Source organism: Melanaphis sacchari, unplaced genomic scaffold (assembly GCF_002803265.2).
Source record: "Melanaphis sacchari strain LSU unplaced genomic scaffold, SCAv2.0 Contig566_pilon_pilon, whole genome shotgun sequence".
NCBI classification, from domain to species: Eukaryota; Metazoa; Arthropoda; class Insecta; order Hemiptera; family Aphididae; genus Melanaphis; species Melanaphis sacchari.
Genome location: NW_020271395.1, coordinates 194,953 through 213,209, shown reverse-complemented (window position 1 = coordinate 213,209; position 18,257 = coordinate 194,953). Strand labels below are relative to the sequence as shown.

The 18,257-nt window shown below is 32.7% G+C and overlaps 1 protein-coding gene across 1 annotated transcript in view; it reads right to left on the bottom strand.

The window, feature by feature from the left end:
* Nucleotides 1-999: 999 nt before the first annotated feature.
* The window catches only part of LOC112599898 (mediator of RNA polymerase II transcription subunit 13-like), a 53,828-nt gene continuing 36,570 nt past the window's right edge, over nucleotides 1,000-18,257 (bottom strand). Inside the window, exons 2-5 of the mRNA XM_025347020.1 lie at nucleotides 17,400-17,439; nucleotides 8,366-8,504; nucleotides 3,266-3,372; nucleotides 1,000-1,793 (exon numbers count right to left, since the gene is read on the bottom strand). Coding sequence (XP_025202805.1) covers nucleotides 1,251-1,793; nucleotides 3,266-3,372; nucleotides 8,366-8,504; nucleotides 17,400-17,439 — 829 coding nt within the window. The 3' untranslated portion in view covers nucleotides 1,000-1,250. The remainder of the gene's footprint in view (nucleotides 1,794-3,265; nucleotides 3,373-8,365; nucleotides 8,505-17,399; nucleotides 17,440-18,257) is intronic.

Sequence of the window (18,257 nt, the reverse complement as noted above, 5' to 3'; positions counted from 1 at the left end):
GCTTAAGTACGTAAAACAATAAGATAGGTATATAATATATATATTATATATATACTTTACTATCACGTTCGTAACTTCGTATTTTTTTATTATAATACGTGAAATTACAACACAATGTTACATCATTTTACGCTTTTATTTTGTTGTTGTAAATTATAAGTGTTTATAATGGGAAGGAAATATTGACTAGATTTATCATACTAAACAATATTATTAAACATGTTTTCCGTGACAATTCAAATTATAGCATTGGACTCTTTTATTTTAACTATATGTATTCTGCTCCGATAGTTACAACACGGTACATTGATGTTACTCGCTTATAAATGGTAATAGATAACACACGAGCGATATTTGTTAATATTCTTATTATGTATTGAGGAGCCAATTGCCGCGAGAAATGCAGGTGCGGAAATAACAGCTTATAATATGACACATACTTCGGGCAGTAAAATAAATATTAATTCCTATAATAATAATAATAATATATAATAATAATAATAATATAAATAAATAAAATTTAATTCGGTAACATGCCCAACGGAATGTCAGACGTGCTCCCGGAGTAATAGTATAATATCATGCCATAGAATGGATCATCCGATTTCGTACGAATATAAAACTATTGTACGTCGGTAAAGCAAATACGGGACGGCGCTTGGCAATCTTCGGGAAACGCGATGGGAAAATCCGCAGCCGATACGCGTGAGCACAAATTTTTCAACTCTCTCCGGGTAATGAGTGCACCCCGCTCATTAAATTATTACAACGAGCACATGGTGTCGTCGACTGCAGCAACACAGTTAGCTGAGATACGTTTGAAAATCAAACAACAAAAAACGACGTTTAAAAATTGCAACTATGCAATATATATATATAAATATAATGATAAAAATGTTTAAAGAAAAATAGTCCCTGAGTGGGGATCTGAGAGTGTGTACCTACGTAAAAATCCCTCAAACGCCACTACGATTGTTAACTTATATAACAATATCTACTTATAAATCGCAGCAACATCGTCGAGTGTTCGTAGATAAAAAATAAAAACTACAACCTATGTGTTAATGATCAGGAATTTTGTTCCGTTATAGATTTATAATAATAATTATGATGATAATTGTTTGGTTTTTTACGATTTTGAAGTTTCGAGAATACTATAATGATGACGACGATGATGATAATAATAATGTTAATAATAATAGTAATAGTCATAATAATAATAATAATAATAGTAATAACATAATACTATTCTAGTCTTGATCTAACGATTGAAAGGCTTCGGGACGGTGTCTGTTGCGTCGGTTGTGTCTGAACCGAATTCGACTGTGCTTGACTGGTTGTTTAGAAGAAGGATGTGTTGACGGTGGAGGTGGTGGTGGTGGTGTAGTGGTCGTTGTGGTAGTGGTGGTGGTGGTGGTGGTGGTGGTGGTTGTCGTGGTGGTCGTCGTAGTGGAGGTAGTCGTTGGCGATTTTTTGTTGTAACCGCCACCGGGCGACGCAAACGGTCTCTTGGACGCACCGTTGCGCTTGCCTCCGCTGCTGCCGACCACGATGGTCTTACCTGACGAAGCGGCCACCTTGCGGTTGTGGTCGCCGATGTCAAACTTGGTGTCCAGCTTGAGGAAGTTCAGGCACCGGTTCAGCGGGTCCGTGTGATACACGTGCCGCCGCATTGGACGGCCCCGCCGGTTGAAACCTATGTACCGTGACTTGTCGACCACCGACTTGTACCGTGTATACCCAGTGGAAAGCATCTCCTCGTAGAACAGACACTTCGGGCCGCGAAAATGTTTCTGAAAGGGAAAACAAATTGTTGAAAATTAATGAATACTCGTATGTGATATCTATAGTGTGGTATAAGTAGTGTCTCGTATTATGCCGTGTGCCACGAATATGTGTTTCCCACACAGTTCTATAAGTCAATGAGTGGAAAACTAGGTAATGCAAACACGTACGAGGTCATCACGAAATTTGAGATTTGAATGAATAATCCTCATTCCCGTTAATTATGGATTGAAAAATTTAGACTGGATGTTTTGGGTCCCGTAACCTTACATAAAAATGTTGAATATAAAACGCAAATATCGATATTGAATACTGATCGTTTGAAAAGATTGGGTGCCAAGATATTGTGAAGTTCTAAACCGTCGGTTCTTGGTATGTTAGTGACTTCAGTATAAGCTATACTGATACGACCGTAGCAATGAATAATAATAATAATGATAATTTTTGTATAAAACAAAAAATAATCCAGTAGATAAATATATAGTGATCGTTATATAAATTTAATTAAAATAATAGCTTAAATCAATACACATATTACGCATATATGGCTTGTTAAAATTTAAAAACTTAAATATCCTCAATATTTTCTATAATAAAGAAAACTATTATATATTAACGTGTAATAATTAAAACCTTGATCTATCCAATAAAAATTATATTAGTTTAAATCTTTAAATTATTGAATTTAATCGTTTTGACTTGACAGATTATCAAAAAAATAAACACAATTGTATAAGACTTGTTAAAAACTGTATTATGTACTATACTATACTATATACATGTGTCAAATGTATTCATAGCCATATAAACGTAATTACACAGCATAATTATTTAATTATTGTTCTTAATTTTTATACTGCGGGCATATTATAAATATAATATTCTATTGTTTGTAGACAACGATCGTCGATGGGCACTATTCCGTACGTTATGTTATATAAGTAATAATAAGTGGCTGAAAAGACTGTGACTAAACCATACTAAACATTATATTTCTATGCGGCTTGTGTATGTATATAAATATATTACATTACAAAGGTAAAGACAGGTTTATAACAATTACTGTACGTATGATATACATTATTGTAAAGTAATAGTAATAATGTCGACATTTATTTAAGACGACCGAGTGAAAAATATTTTTTTTCTCGAACATTCTTTTGGTGTGTTTACTTAACGCACGCAGATGATAAAAAATAATACTCGAGTGTGCTAGATTGTGAAATTCATCTTTTAATGTACGTTGAAACAATGTGCAGGAGATATGCAGCAGTCATATCGGTTTATTGTACATCGTAAAAAAAAAAAGGAATTCGTTGTGTGAAGGGTGAGATGCGCGCTTCGAGGACCTTGTTATTCGATATTTTTATAAATATATATGTATATATATACATAATACTACATGTAATAGTGTGTAGTTGTTGACTTTATACTGTTATGTGAGCGTATAAATATAATATATAATATAGAAATTACTTACCGAACCAACAAGGGACCATTTGTTGTTGAAACACAAATACCGATGCGACTCCTCAGCGAATATCGACAGTCGAATACTGAAGTCCAGGGATTTGACAGTCAGGTTTTCTGTTGATAAAATATGAAAATAAATAAAAACATTAAATTAATTGTGTTTTATGAGTATACATGTTTATGGTGAGACACAGTTTTGTTTATGTACAATATTATATTTTATGCACGTCATCATCCGCCGGTAAATAGTAGAACTGAATGACTGATGATAAGTAAATACGGCTTTGAAAAACGTTTCGTTCGATGTTAAAATTAAAAATTATACTTTTCAAAATACTATAGTGAATCGTTTATTCTAATTTTAGCAATTCGGTTTTCGTACATTTAATCAAAATAAAATGGTTTTATTTTTGCTGCAGTACATTGATACGTAATTTTTGACGATGATCGTTTTTACATTTTATTTTATATTTTTCGTTGACTGTTATTGATTTATGATATTAACACACGTCACGCACAAATTCACAAATGTTTTTAAAACATAAGCGTTACAGTACGCCGTATTTTAACCCTACAATAACGCTTTTATAGTCTCTACCGAGTTCCTGACAGGGCGCTGACAACGTGTTAATTACAATTTATTATACTACACGACGCATCGTATACTGTAGGAATTCTGTGTAGGGGTCGGTCGATTTAATAGTTTACCAGGAACGCATATGTTATACGTATATTATTATCCGAAACAATACGATTATATTCATAAAATAGAATCCGTGTCGTAAAAATCATATTAATATATTGACTAGATGATTGACACCTGTGCGTGTGTGTTAAAAGTTAAAATTGGATAAATACATGAACAAATCGGTGATTAATCAACGACCGCACTACCTAGTACCTATATTAATGTGTTAGTCAATTGTTAGATTATCTGGGATGTACAATATACGTATATAATAGGTAGCTATAGATAATACGACTACGCATCCTGCAGGACAAGTTACCTAAAACTTTTCATATCCGACGATAATACATTATGCCGTTGTACGGTAAAAAGTGCATTAATTGTTAATTTATTGTAATATGATATATTATTTTTAAGCGCTGTGAATTTTCGGTAAAGTGATTCGGCGTTTTGGTCGGGCTCCACTTTTCTATATTGTTACACACGCAATCCGTGCGTAAGCGCCACAATATGAAAATACGCCATATACGCACCACGACCATCATTTTCCGCCGCTGCATTGCTTCATTTCGTATTATGTAATAATATTGTCAAACGCATAATAGGAACCAGTACTTCAAATTTCTAGTCACGATCTACCGTGGAATGTAAGCGAGCGTTTCATATTAACTGATTTAAATAATAATAATAATAATAATAATAATAATAAATAAAATAAACATGCAAGCACATCATCACTCGGTATTTATATACATACAAAAAATATAACGTTTTAAGTCTTGTGTGTTTATCATCCTGCTGTTGCTGTGGCGGTTTTAAAGAAGAGGATGTATAATACCGAAGACGGCAAACATGGTTTGAAAAAACACAAACTTTACAACGGTTTTCCATTAAAAAAGAAATCCGCCCGTTCGTAGAGATTATAATATATACTTATATTCTGTGACGAATTGACCAATTTTGTTACGCACCTCATTGTCGTCACACTTCCTTTATGTTGTACCTACATAGCTCTACCAAAGCATAAAAGCACTATAATATAATTTTTAAAAGTAGCTCGCGTTGTACAAAACATTGTCTTATTGATTTATTACAGTGGTATCGTTAATCGGAAATTCTGAAGTTTAGGACGTGTGAATAATAATAATAGGCGTAAAGTGTTTGGACCAGTGTTGATTCCGCCAAAAATACTGTTTGGGTGACGACTATGTATAAATAGGCGTATAGGTAAAATGAAAATATTAGATTAAAAAAATAATTGTAATTAATAAATTCACATTTAATTTATATAATTATTAATTAATAATGAACTCTACAAATGAATTGGTATAGTAATAATAAAATCACGTGCGTATTATTTAAGTGCTTATCATTCACGTAGTTAAAATTAATTTCACTCACTCAAACAAATTATTTATTTATTGGTAAAAATTATTTCACTTTCTTAAATGGCCACCACCTACTAAAACAATACGATTGTAACGTTTAGTGTTCTGATAGTGACTTCATTGTGATATTTTGCACCTACATACAGGTGCTGTTTTACTATTAAGAAAACTAAATTGATTCATCTGTGATAAAAACAGCTAGAAAACACGTTCACTTGTCATTAAATTCCTACCATATATTTGCTTAACGTTTAAAATATATGAATTTCATTAATTTTCATTAAATACATAATACCTACAATTTATTGTTTGGCGCTAACAGATTAAATTAGAACGTCGACCATACTTAAATTATTTATTTATTTTTAATAGTAAATACAAAGCGTAATAATTGCTGCATTTACTCTCACGATAAACAACTAAGGGGTTTAGTTTCGCGTAAATACCTATGTGTTTTCCAGACCTGAAATAACGATGACAGCTCATACACGTTGGGGGTTAAGACCTCATTGTTTTGTCTGCATCGTACTTGCAGGATAACAGGGCTTTTGGACATTAACTGTGAGAACTGTTTGCCGAAAATCTGTCTGTTTGATGTTACAAATTAAACGAAATTTGAAAATATTTATCCTAAAATTCCAAAATGGCTGGGTAGGGAAAAAGGACCTGAAAATATTATTTTAACTGGCACATCGAGTTGGGCAAGAGTTCGTTACCCTCCGCGCTACCTGTTGCACAGCGGCGGCGACACACGCACGCGGTTAACTATATTATTACACCGTATACCACGTATATATAACGCGGTATACTATACGATATACTTAAATGTTTATCGCGTCTCTGCTGTCATTGTTCTCGGTCGACGAAAATACTACGTTATCGACATATCAAATAAGTGTGTACGCGCCCGTGTAAACGTAGTATCTACACGTACATATATAACAATATAATATATAAGGTACTTTCGAAACGGCGGCGGTGGCGGCGGCATGAGCACTATCGTATATACATGCGACGTCGTCGTGTACCGCCGACGCCAGAAACACCGATAATAATATTATTATAACGATCCATGTCGATTCGAAAACACAAAACTGATATTATTCGTGTTTGGCGGCGGCGGCGTTGGAATCCATTAATATTCAAAGAACATAAACTATAATATTCGTGTGTGCGAGCGTATTCTCATATAGGTACATTCGTTGTATACATCATTCATTTACTATTATACACTATATATATATATATATATATGCAGTATATGTTATATACATTTAAGCACGTGGTGTGCGGGTGTGTACGGATCGGATACGACGACGACGCCACCGCCGCCGTTCGTTTAAATGTCCATCTTTCGATCCCGAAAAACGAATAATATGATGTACACCGAACAAGAGGAGACGAGCCGGCACGCACCGCCCGCGTATTATAAAATTATATTATATTATCTAGTCTCGCGCATAATGGTATTATATACATACATGAAATATACGCGTATATAATATAATATTATCGTAAATACTATTTAATATAATAATATGCGTGCATGATATATACGTCGGGTGTATAATATTAAATTACGTTCCGCGGCTTCGGCGTGTGTCGGCGGAAGGCCGCGCACTGCACGCGCCCGACGCGCGATGAGGAAAAGACGAAAATAAAATATAAAACCGTATAATACCATATAATGCGTACCTGTGCTATACATATGATGATAATATTATGCACGGCGTATATAGTATATATTATACTCTTCGCTGTGGTATATATAGGCTCACGACTTACCGTGGCGGTACTGTACCTAGGTATAGACACTATATATAATATATAGTAAACGTCATAGAGCTGGTATGTATCGTTGTTGAAATAAGTGGAGGCGGACGGACAAATTTTAAAAGAATTTAATTCGAGACATTACTTATACATTATGTATAAATTATATTAATGGCGTATTATAATATGTAAACGAATTCATAGCGATAAAATATTTTGCTATGACTGTAATATTAAAATATGTTTACGTATTTATTGTACATAAACGGACACACAAATGACATAATGATATTTAACTTTAAACTTAATAGGCATTGGAGATAAGTTAGGTTAGGTCGGTTTGGTGTTGGAGCAAAACTACAATTACTCATTATATTGTGTATTATTGTTGGGCTTTAAATCAATAAAAAAAGAAAATTGAATCAATATGTTCGGTTTAAATTTAAAACATATTAGCTTATACTATATTATTATTATGATTAATATGTTTACAATTTCGTTCGATATTTAAATATTGTATCGTTGGTCGTTAGAATATTATGATGTATATGTATGAATTATCGTCGAAGAACACGCCATCGTTCTTGAAGGAAACCTGCAGCTATAGTATGCAGGAGTAAGTATATATTATATATAGGCGTTACACGCAAGGAACCGTAAAATATTATATATTTGCATATATCACATATATGCGTATAATAGGACGTGTATGTAATAATATTATCATAACAATGTCAACGGAAGAAAAAAAATTGGTGAGATTTACATTCCTACACTACTTATACAATATTCTTATAATCGTCTCCCTCCTCCCGTCTATTCCACGCCGCTGCCGGGACACGACAAATCAAACGGACCGTGGTCGGAGGCGGAGAATTCGGCGTTCGGAATGAACAATCATAATCGTGAATTCCGCAGTTGATACCGGAGTAGTACTAAAAAATGCCTCTTAGGTATACGAGTATGTGTGAATGTGTGTGAGAACGCTCATAAATATGGCGTTTTCACCACTACGATTATCCCCACCGCTACCCCACTACCCGTGATCGAAATCTTGTTTAAATTTTTTCTCATCACATAAACACGCGTATAAATTATATGACTTGTCGACCTTTAATTTTATCGTTCGTTCCGATGTCGCAATCGATCTCGTGAGTAGTGTTCATAACTGTACGCTATAAACAATATATTTAATGGACGACTACGTTGACGATGACGTGTAAATATAAATATGAGTAATATATGTATGTATACTTACGAAATGGATTCGAAGTCTCGTCGTCGGCGAGAACTCGTCCCCGGTAGTCAACCCTGACATTTCGACTACTGCAATCGTTGTATAGTCGGACCCCAAATCCATAGCTAGGGCCGCACCTCCAAATGTCGCACAACACCACCTGTAAACACAAATCGTAAACGTTCACGTTACTACACCAATACTTAATTGATAAGAAAAAATAATAATAACAATAACGACTGTTATCACGAAATTACGTCGTAATGACTTTTTATATGACCATCCCACGTTTATATATTATGATTTATGATATAATTACAATACTATCACAAAACTATTTTCCGAAAATTTTTATCAGTTATCCCTATATAATATAGCTTTTATATTTATATATTTTAGTGTGTAATATTAAATTCCGATAAATTAAAATGTGAGTTGAAATAACGTTCTAATTGTCCAAAAGTCACGTATAAAAATTCTTCTCCTCTACCACCACAAGTTTGACTGATTAAAAGTGTGTGGTACCAATTGTATTAAAAAATACCTATTTGTTGTTGTGTGTACGCTTTAATATACATAGATAATATAGGACGTAAACAACTACTACATAGTTATTTAATATAATATTATAAATCGCTGATGTTAATTTGATGAATTACAACCCGACTACACCACCCCTGAGAAAACGTCATTTACACGTGCATGAAAAAAGTAGGAGGCTGCAATAATAGTCAAATCGGCCATGAAAAGCTCGAAGACGTCCGCCTCTCGAACGCCCCTTTCTCAAACACCGTCAGCGGTTTATTTCATTATAATATGACGGAACAATATGATTATCAGTACTATTACATTAGTACACTACCTATTTTTTACATGCATATTTAGCAGCTTAAATAATAAGTGTATCGTATACATATAAATAATATAATATTGTATACACACGTCCCTATAGCCACCCAACGTACGTGCATAAAAGTAACAACGTTTCGACATTTTGACGTCTGCCGACGAGATGCTCTTCGCAACATTACATCAATTGTAGACGTATGAAAATTTCAACAATGTAATAATATTATATTTTTAAAAATGAAAAAAGAAACGCTCGCCCATTCGTTTAATTCTGTTATTATAATTAATAAATGATTGAACGCGATGACGCCTAGACGCCTAGTAAGCGCGCCCATATTGGATGTACTATATTATTTTATACCTATATCAATTGCGGTAACGCACTAATTTTATACCGCATATACCTACGGTATGCCGGTACACCTCGTTAAAAAATATGTATATTAAAAAACGTAATTTTTTCGAAAACCGAGTACATTTACGTACGTATCTAATATGCACATACCGTGCGCGCGTGCACTGGTCGTATTATATTCGTTTTCGGGTCGGACGGGTTAATTACTATATATTATATAACAGTGCCGCGAGATAGGTAGGTCAATATAATATACCTCGTACGAACGGAATTTCGGTCCCGACAAACGGACACCTCCTCGGCGTGAACGCGCCAGCGCAAACGATAAACGGCGGCGGCGGCGGTGGCGGCGGATGCTGCAAAGAGAGATTGCGGCGGGTGTGATATACGATCCGGACGACGAGGGCGTGAGATACGGAGACAACGGCGGGAGGGGTAGGCGTTTCGAAAATTTTCTCGTAATTAAAACAACGGATTTTCACTTTGGAAAAAAACTCGATTTAAATTGGGTACGGTTTTCTCTCTCTTTCACTCTCTGCCTCACTCATTCGCTCTTTTCGCTGCCTCGTTTACGTCCAGGATGCGTATCGTTTCTTTTTTCGTCTTCACGTGCTTGCCGGCGTATCGTTTCGTTTTTTGTCTTCACGTACTTGGCGGCGTCGCGACGTGGTAATAATTACTTTTCAACATTGTCGTCTCCATATCGGACGCTATTACAAGTATAACAACGTGTAATATAACCGCGTGGTACATACCTATACATATCGTGTAGAATATAATATTATGACGTGGGGCACAGAATTTATTTCTCGACAAGCGCAATAACCTACACCAGACTGCGGCAATATAACAATATGAATTACGTGATAAATCGAGATCCGGTTCGTGATACGGTCTATGGTTATTATTCCCGTACAGTTTTTGAAGTGCTCGGTGAATTTTGTAGAAATAATACATATACGTGAAACAAACGGGTGGAAATGCAATTCCATTTTCCGCGAACGTTGTTACAACACATTCCGTATACTATTGTTTATATTTGTAATATAACTCATCAACTACAGATTACGACATTATGTTTCTCCACTTTTCGACTTAGTGGTCAACGAATTCAATTTTATACTGTTTTACACGTCTACAGGCATAAAAGAATACCAGCGAGGTACAGTAACTTAGGGATTTTATGCCAGACTTATTATAAAGATCAAATACTAAGTGGCCAAGATTATCTAGACAAGATTTATGTAAAAATTGTAACGGAAGTAGGTACTACACAAAAGTTTTACACATAATAATTATTTATAGAATATAATTATATTGCATAGAAATAATATAAGTATAGTATGCGTGTTAAATTTCGCGATTCATTTATAAAAAAAAAACTAAAATCACGAATATTTACTTAAATATTAATATTATATTATATAAATCTCAATGGTGACCGATTATTTTATTTATTGAATATTCATTTTATTGTGTTCATTATTATTATTATTAATCTGTCCTCGTAATATACCATAATAACAATTATATACTACGGTACACATACTCGTATTATCATATGCACATATATATATATATATATATGATATCTCGACGGGGAGTCGTGAGCGTTATTAAAATAATACATACACCTATATATTAATAATAATAATAAGAAGAATAGTATGAAAGCATATTTGTTTGTTTCTTAACGAGGCGAACGACCTTTGAAGTAGAGAAATAATTCACTCGGAATAAACTCGAAAAAACAATTAAACAACGCAACTGGTGCGCTACACGTTTTCAATTATGAACACTATTTATTCGCGTTTGTAGTGTTTAAATCTTCAAATGGCTGAAAATCCTATACTGGTATTATTTTCCGACTGCAGATCCACATTTGTTGAAGAAATATATAAATATAATATAGCGGTGAATAAAAAATGTGGAGAGAAAAAATTTTAGAAAAACATTTCGGTAACTTGTGAAAGCCACTCGTTAAATATACACTTGTCGACAAAATACTTGTATTATGAACAATTTTTCTTTTACGATACCGTTCCTAGAAATCAGTAAGATGTACTGTTCGTGCGCACTAAAATATTCGGCACTCAGCAGCTAGTACAAATTATGTTTAAAAAATGATAAACCGTCATAATATTTATTTATTGATTCTACAGACCGATTTTAACCAGTATAATATAATATGTATCATATTTTTTTCCTCGAAAGATTTGTTGGCGTTTACAACGTTACAACAGCAACTAAGATTGTGTTGATTATTACTATAATAGTGTATCATTTGTTTTATAAGTTGTCAGTGTATATAAATTTATCACTTCAGCAAATATAGAGTTCGGTCAATTCATGCTCAAAGTATTAAAAAATTCTGAAATACATTTTAATAATTATAATTATTACAATCCGACATTTTAGTGTCCTTGCCGCATAACTATATAGTTGCGTTATCCGTTTGATGTGGTGATTTACATGGTGTGGAGAAAATATTATGTCATATCGTTTATCGGGAATCCACTCATATTTATAGAGGTAATGATGATGATAATCTTCGACTATAAAACACACCTGGGATTATAATAACAATAAATATAATATATATATACATATATATATATATATATATATGGGCGTGTAGATGCAGTTCGGCATAGAAACAATACATGTTGCAGTCGTAAACATAATTATGCACAGTTGGTATGGAAGAAATAGGTGTGCATATCTAAATTCGACTTACTATATTATAATTGATTATATTTATTCGAAAAACATTTATCTCGTGAAACCGCGTTCTAAGTCATATATCATATGGGTACACGATAGTCAAATGGAAAAAAACTCATTTTGTTATTTTCCCTAGCATATTATAATATGTCAGATATACGTATTATACATATTATAAAAAAATTAACATCTGACCTTTCTGAATAGTAAAATTATAGTTTCCGGTATTGTCGATCTTCTGGTCCGGGATTTATTTCAAATAGGTGAATATTATAAAAAACAGAAATGGTGGTTTTTTGGAGGGAGGAGAGGGGACCGGATCCATCGTTGGATCGATTTCCAAAATGCTAATTTTGACTTTCAAACAGTTTTATGAATATTTTTAACGAAGAAAAAAAACCAATAAAATATTATTTTCGTATTATTTAAATGCAAAAAAAACTTTCGGACCACCATATTCAAAATCATAACGCTGTAGAGTATAGTATCCAATTATTAAACGTATTTTATATATTTTTTGAATTACATAATTAATATAAGCGCAATATATATATTTATTATTTATAAATATGTATACATAGTAATTGATACATAATCAGCAGTAATTGTATAGTAATTAAACGAATATTGAGTTGAAGGCGTATACGTGAAGGTTTTTTCTAATTGGATTTGAATATTAATTTGATATAACGTACTATACGGTATTGTTGTTTTAAACGACATAATGTTTAATCAATTGTAATAGAGCGTATAATATATAAACGCCATTCAAAATTGATTGACATAATAAATTATGTATAGAAATTATTGTCGATTGTTATTCGATAAATTATATTAACGGGCACAATGATAGACCTCGATTTTCCTAAGGCCGCCTACAAAGAATTGATTGAATATTTATAGGCGTCGATTCTAATAACAATTACGTTTATTTATTATTATCAAAAATATAGCCAATCGCCAACCGCACGTGGTTCGAACCACATCATTATAATAATATTAATATTAATTTAATATACATTTGTAATAACGAAGATGGTAATCAGGAAGAGAATTTACGTATCATGATAGTATTATTGTGCGCGTACCTAGTATCTACCAATTTACAGGGCGCCAGGGCCAGATTTACGATTTTTAGGGCCGGTAAACACTCGTAAATTTTGATTCGTCATGATATTATAATTGAATCAAACGGCATATGATTAAGAACACATATCTCTCGTGATAAATATTATCATTACGGGATATGTAATATGTACCATTAGATATCGATTAGGTTTTTTCTCAATAGATTTCCTGTTTAGTTGACAACATTTCACCGTAAGTGGGTTTTCCGCAAAACCCGTCGGTACGGAACAGAAACACGTGGTACCACTCCAATCGCTCAAATCGTATCTGTCACAGAGCGCGCGACCGGTTGGCAATAAGATTTTTTTTTAAATAATATTATGCGATTAAAATTAATGAACAAAAATTTTGTAGAGACATTTAAAACTCGGGGGGGGGGGGGGGGATCAGGTGACTACTGATGTATTCACGTAAGTCGTGTCATATCTACATAAGTATGATAATAATATGACTCTGTTTAAGTCACCGACGACGACTTTCGAATATAAGTTATATGTCCGTGGGTCGTAAAACCGAGCGATTCGGATCTGTAAGAGAATTTTAACCTGTTAAATATATATACGTATATATGTGAAATGAAACGTTGAAAACGGTTAATTACCATTTTCGCCCTTTTGGTTGTTGCGGGACGAACGCATCTTAGTTCGGCGTACACGACATGTGATGGCGTGAAACCGCCCGCTGCATATACAATATATACATAATACACTTACGAGTAGACGACCACCGCGCAATAATGATAAATGATAATATACATTATTATTTATTACATTATGAAATGCGACGCATCGCACCGACCCAATATAAGTAACTATCGTAAAAACGCGAGTTTTGAGCGCCCGAAGGCCCCCCTCCGCCTAGGACCATTAACGAAAGACGTGCCTATCTATATAATATGCGACGGGTTATATAGGTATTAAAAATAAATAAATAAATAAATAAAATGAGTGTTTATTGATTGCTTATAGCGCCGAGAAAGAAGTGTCTGGCGGCTTCCAAGATAGGATTTCTTTTTTTCTTGCTGAGTTCTCAACTATACTCACACCTATAAAACGCCGCAGTGAGGGCGGTCTAACAACACCTGAACGCGGCCTGTCGCAATAGTGTTCGCATTTATTACCCGATAATGAGGTCCCGTCACTGTAATTTTTTTTCTTATTTATTTATTTTGCTTTCCATTTTGCCAAACGTTTATTATCTATTTACTTTTACGACGACGTTGGCCGAGCGCTAAATTCGACGCACGCGTGTTCGATTTTTCGGCGTATAAGAAATTCGTACGACGGGAAAATTATAGTACAATATATTATCCATTGGGTTACCAGCTGTTTAAGTGTAGATACATCATGTACGCTTATACTATATCGTGTTAGTTGCTCGTTACGTTGTTTATGCTTTTCCAAAACTCCTCTTTTTACGATTATTTACATAATTTTATTATTTTTCTATATTATATTATTATTATAAATCGTGATGTAGATAAACAAAGTGCGGCCCATCGTAATAGTAACCGGACGTATTAACGTGAATTATTGATCGCCACCATGTCACTATATTATGTATTATTTTTTTTTTTTATCGACATTGTACGCGCAACTGAATAAGATTTTTTTACTATATACGTGGAGGCCGATATCAACGATGACGTCCTGCAGAGTGCAGATATAATGTATGACGTTATGTCGTAAAAATGTTTTTTTTTTCGGAACCATTAGACGTTTTCCAGCATTCGAAAATATGTCTAAACGCTTGTCCGATATTTAATAGTAATATATTATATTATAGTGTGTAAAATTACACGATACACTTGAAATTCTTCATGTTCGTTTAATTTACAAAAGATTATAGGTTCCGAAAATGTAGAAAAAAAACAACATAAAACTACATGGTAGTTTAACTAGTGGCACTAATAATGGTATAAATATGATCAAATGTGTGAACTTGGCCAATCGGCACCGATATTAAACTGGTTTTTGAAACGAATCTCTGTATAACTACACGCATTGAATTCGTTTCGGCCTAGTCTATAATAAAAACGGTTTTCTAGTCATCCAAACGGTACGACAACAATTTTTAGAAAAAAAAAATAATTTAACACCTGGCACCATTAATAACGATTTATGTTTGTTTTTACGACTGCGTATACACGCGGAAAGTACTTCGAGAATATTTCCGATCGGATAAACAAACATTTAATTATTATTGGACTATGGCGACAGTCGCTATTTGTTGTAACATAGGTACTCGTATATTATATTTCCGGTTCGTTTTAATTATTTTAACCGATAAAATATAATAACATAATAGATGCGTGTCAGTTTATATGGACTCCGTGGCAGGTAGGTATATATAATATATAATACAATTGTAGGTGTCGGCTATTTTTATTGCCACGCTTGATACAAAAAAAAATAAAAAATAAAACTGCTAATGGGTATCGTATTCAAATGTCCATAATAAATTTTAGAAACCAGAAAACATACACATAGTATTGATAAATTAAATTTAAAAAGTTAGCTGGCGCATATAACATATTATATACTGTGTATTTACATGGCTATACATATACACAACAGGTTGACTATCAAAACATTAAAATAATATTTTCATCGCTTATGTATGAATATTACATTACTCCAGCACACTCTACTTTAGAAATATCAATGAAACCAAGAATGTAAAAATGTTAAGAATAGTGATACAAATTACATATTAAATTTCTGCTTACAAATTTTTGTTTTTAAATTTTAAATAAAAGTAAATTGATGTCTGCATCAATCAATCTATCGGTGGCATAGTGCGGATAATCGATGATCGTTCAGATCTTCTGTCAGGTGCTTCAATAATAATAATAATAATAATATCTGGTCAGTGAAAATGTACGGTCGATACTACTGATCGTTTGACATTTGCCCGCAGTTAAAACATTCAATTAATCGATACTAATTTACGTTAATCGACATTGTGTTTGTCAATTGAACGCGACCACTCCGAAATAACTACGGCTTAACTATAATATGTCGTCGTAGCTTTAATATATTATTACTATACAGCATACATGCAAGTAGGTAAATTGTACTTTCGTCTACTTAAGTCCCGGACATATTGTAAACAACGATATTATCGAAATATAAATTCAACGTAATGTATATTTGTATACTATTGTTGTAGGTGGTCCATCAAAACAATGTTATTGCTATTATAATATATGGAATGCAGTTCAATCAAAATTTATTTTATTCAATTGCAATTAAAGCAAGTACAAACAAATGTATGTTATAATTTATATCACCCACTTATTCATATATTTTTTTTAAACATTCTCACTTTTCATTATTTAATAATTAATTATTCATTTTTTTGTGAACAATCTAGTACTTATGATTACTGATAGCTAAATAGATATTTTTTTCATTGAATTTCGATTTTAAATATTTCAATGGATTGCATTTGATATTTTTTCAAGAAATAAATTATTATGATATCATATCATTGTTGTTTGTGGTACTTTTTGTTAATTGTAATACCAATAAAAATATCACGTATTGTTTTTAGTGATTGCACACAATATTTTAAAATATTTAAATAAATATGAATAATATTTGAAATGTTTTTATTATAATAATTATTATTAAATATTGACATATTTTTAATTTTATTTAAAAAAAAGCTGTATTTATCATTTTTTTAAACTTAGAAAACATATATGTATTCTTGAAAATGTTTGGTTTTTTAATATATAATCTTACAAATTTCAATGCGTGTGCTTATTAAAGAGTTTTGTGGTACATAAAACGTGTTTTAAACAACAGATAAAATTATAGCCCAATACTACCATCAAATACCTGTAATTAGTTTTCTAATTTAATTTTGACGTGATAATAAATTGTTATATCACATCAAAGGAATATAAACTACAACATGGTTATACGGTATACACTCATATATAACATAACTACGTAACTATAAGATATAAAAAAAAAAACGTGCGCTACTCACCATTAATAGAACGAAAGCACTCTGGATTATTTTTGTTAACCTGAAACGAAAAAAAAAATCAATTAATAAAACGTCAGTGGTTGATAGTGGATTGTGTAGTATGTATACCTATTATTACAACGTTAACTAAATAATAAATATTATTATTGTTTTTGTATCATATCATAGTTGATATTAATTAGATAAATACCGATGCGAAATCGATAAAAATCCGATCGGTACAGTTTCGTGTAGTCGCACCAACAATTTCGCCGGCGTTGCGTTTAGGCAAAACATACACCATAAACGACTTGATGTGAATTCATTTGGCATGCGTTTGGACTTTAGGCGAACACGGGGAAGAGATTTCTATATTCTTTTTTTCTTTAATAACGTATTTAATATATTCAACGTACACGTGCGCCCATTAGTACTCGACTGGATTCGATTGTAATAGTTGTAGACGCAGAATGTATTATTCAATTATTATTTCATAATAAATTATAATGTTTCATACGAGTTGCTTGTATTACCTACTTACAATACTGTCGTATCGTTGTGGCTGATGGAGACTAGTTCTTCGCGATTAAGTATTAAACTAAAAATATGTTCATCGCTCCGCTTAGAATCTAAAATATAGCTACGAGAAAATAACAAAATCGCCACAGCGCATTACTTACTACCACGTGACAAACATTTAGAATAGAAACCGGTTGCTACTTAATAACTCACTGTACGCAAACAGTTTTAATAAAATAAATCATCATGAAATTTATATGAAATTTAAAATATTAAAAAGTATAAAAAATACGTCACTTGATTTATTAAAATCATTTGTCTCTTAATGGCCACAAAAAACGGGTTCGCTACCCAATAAAA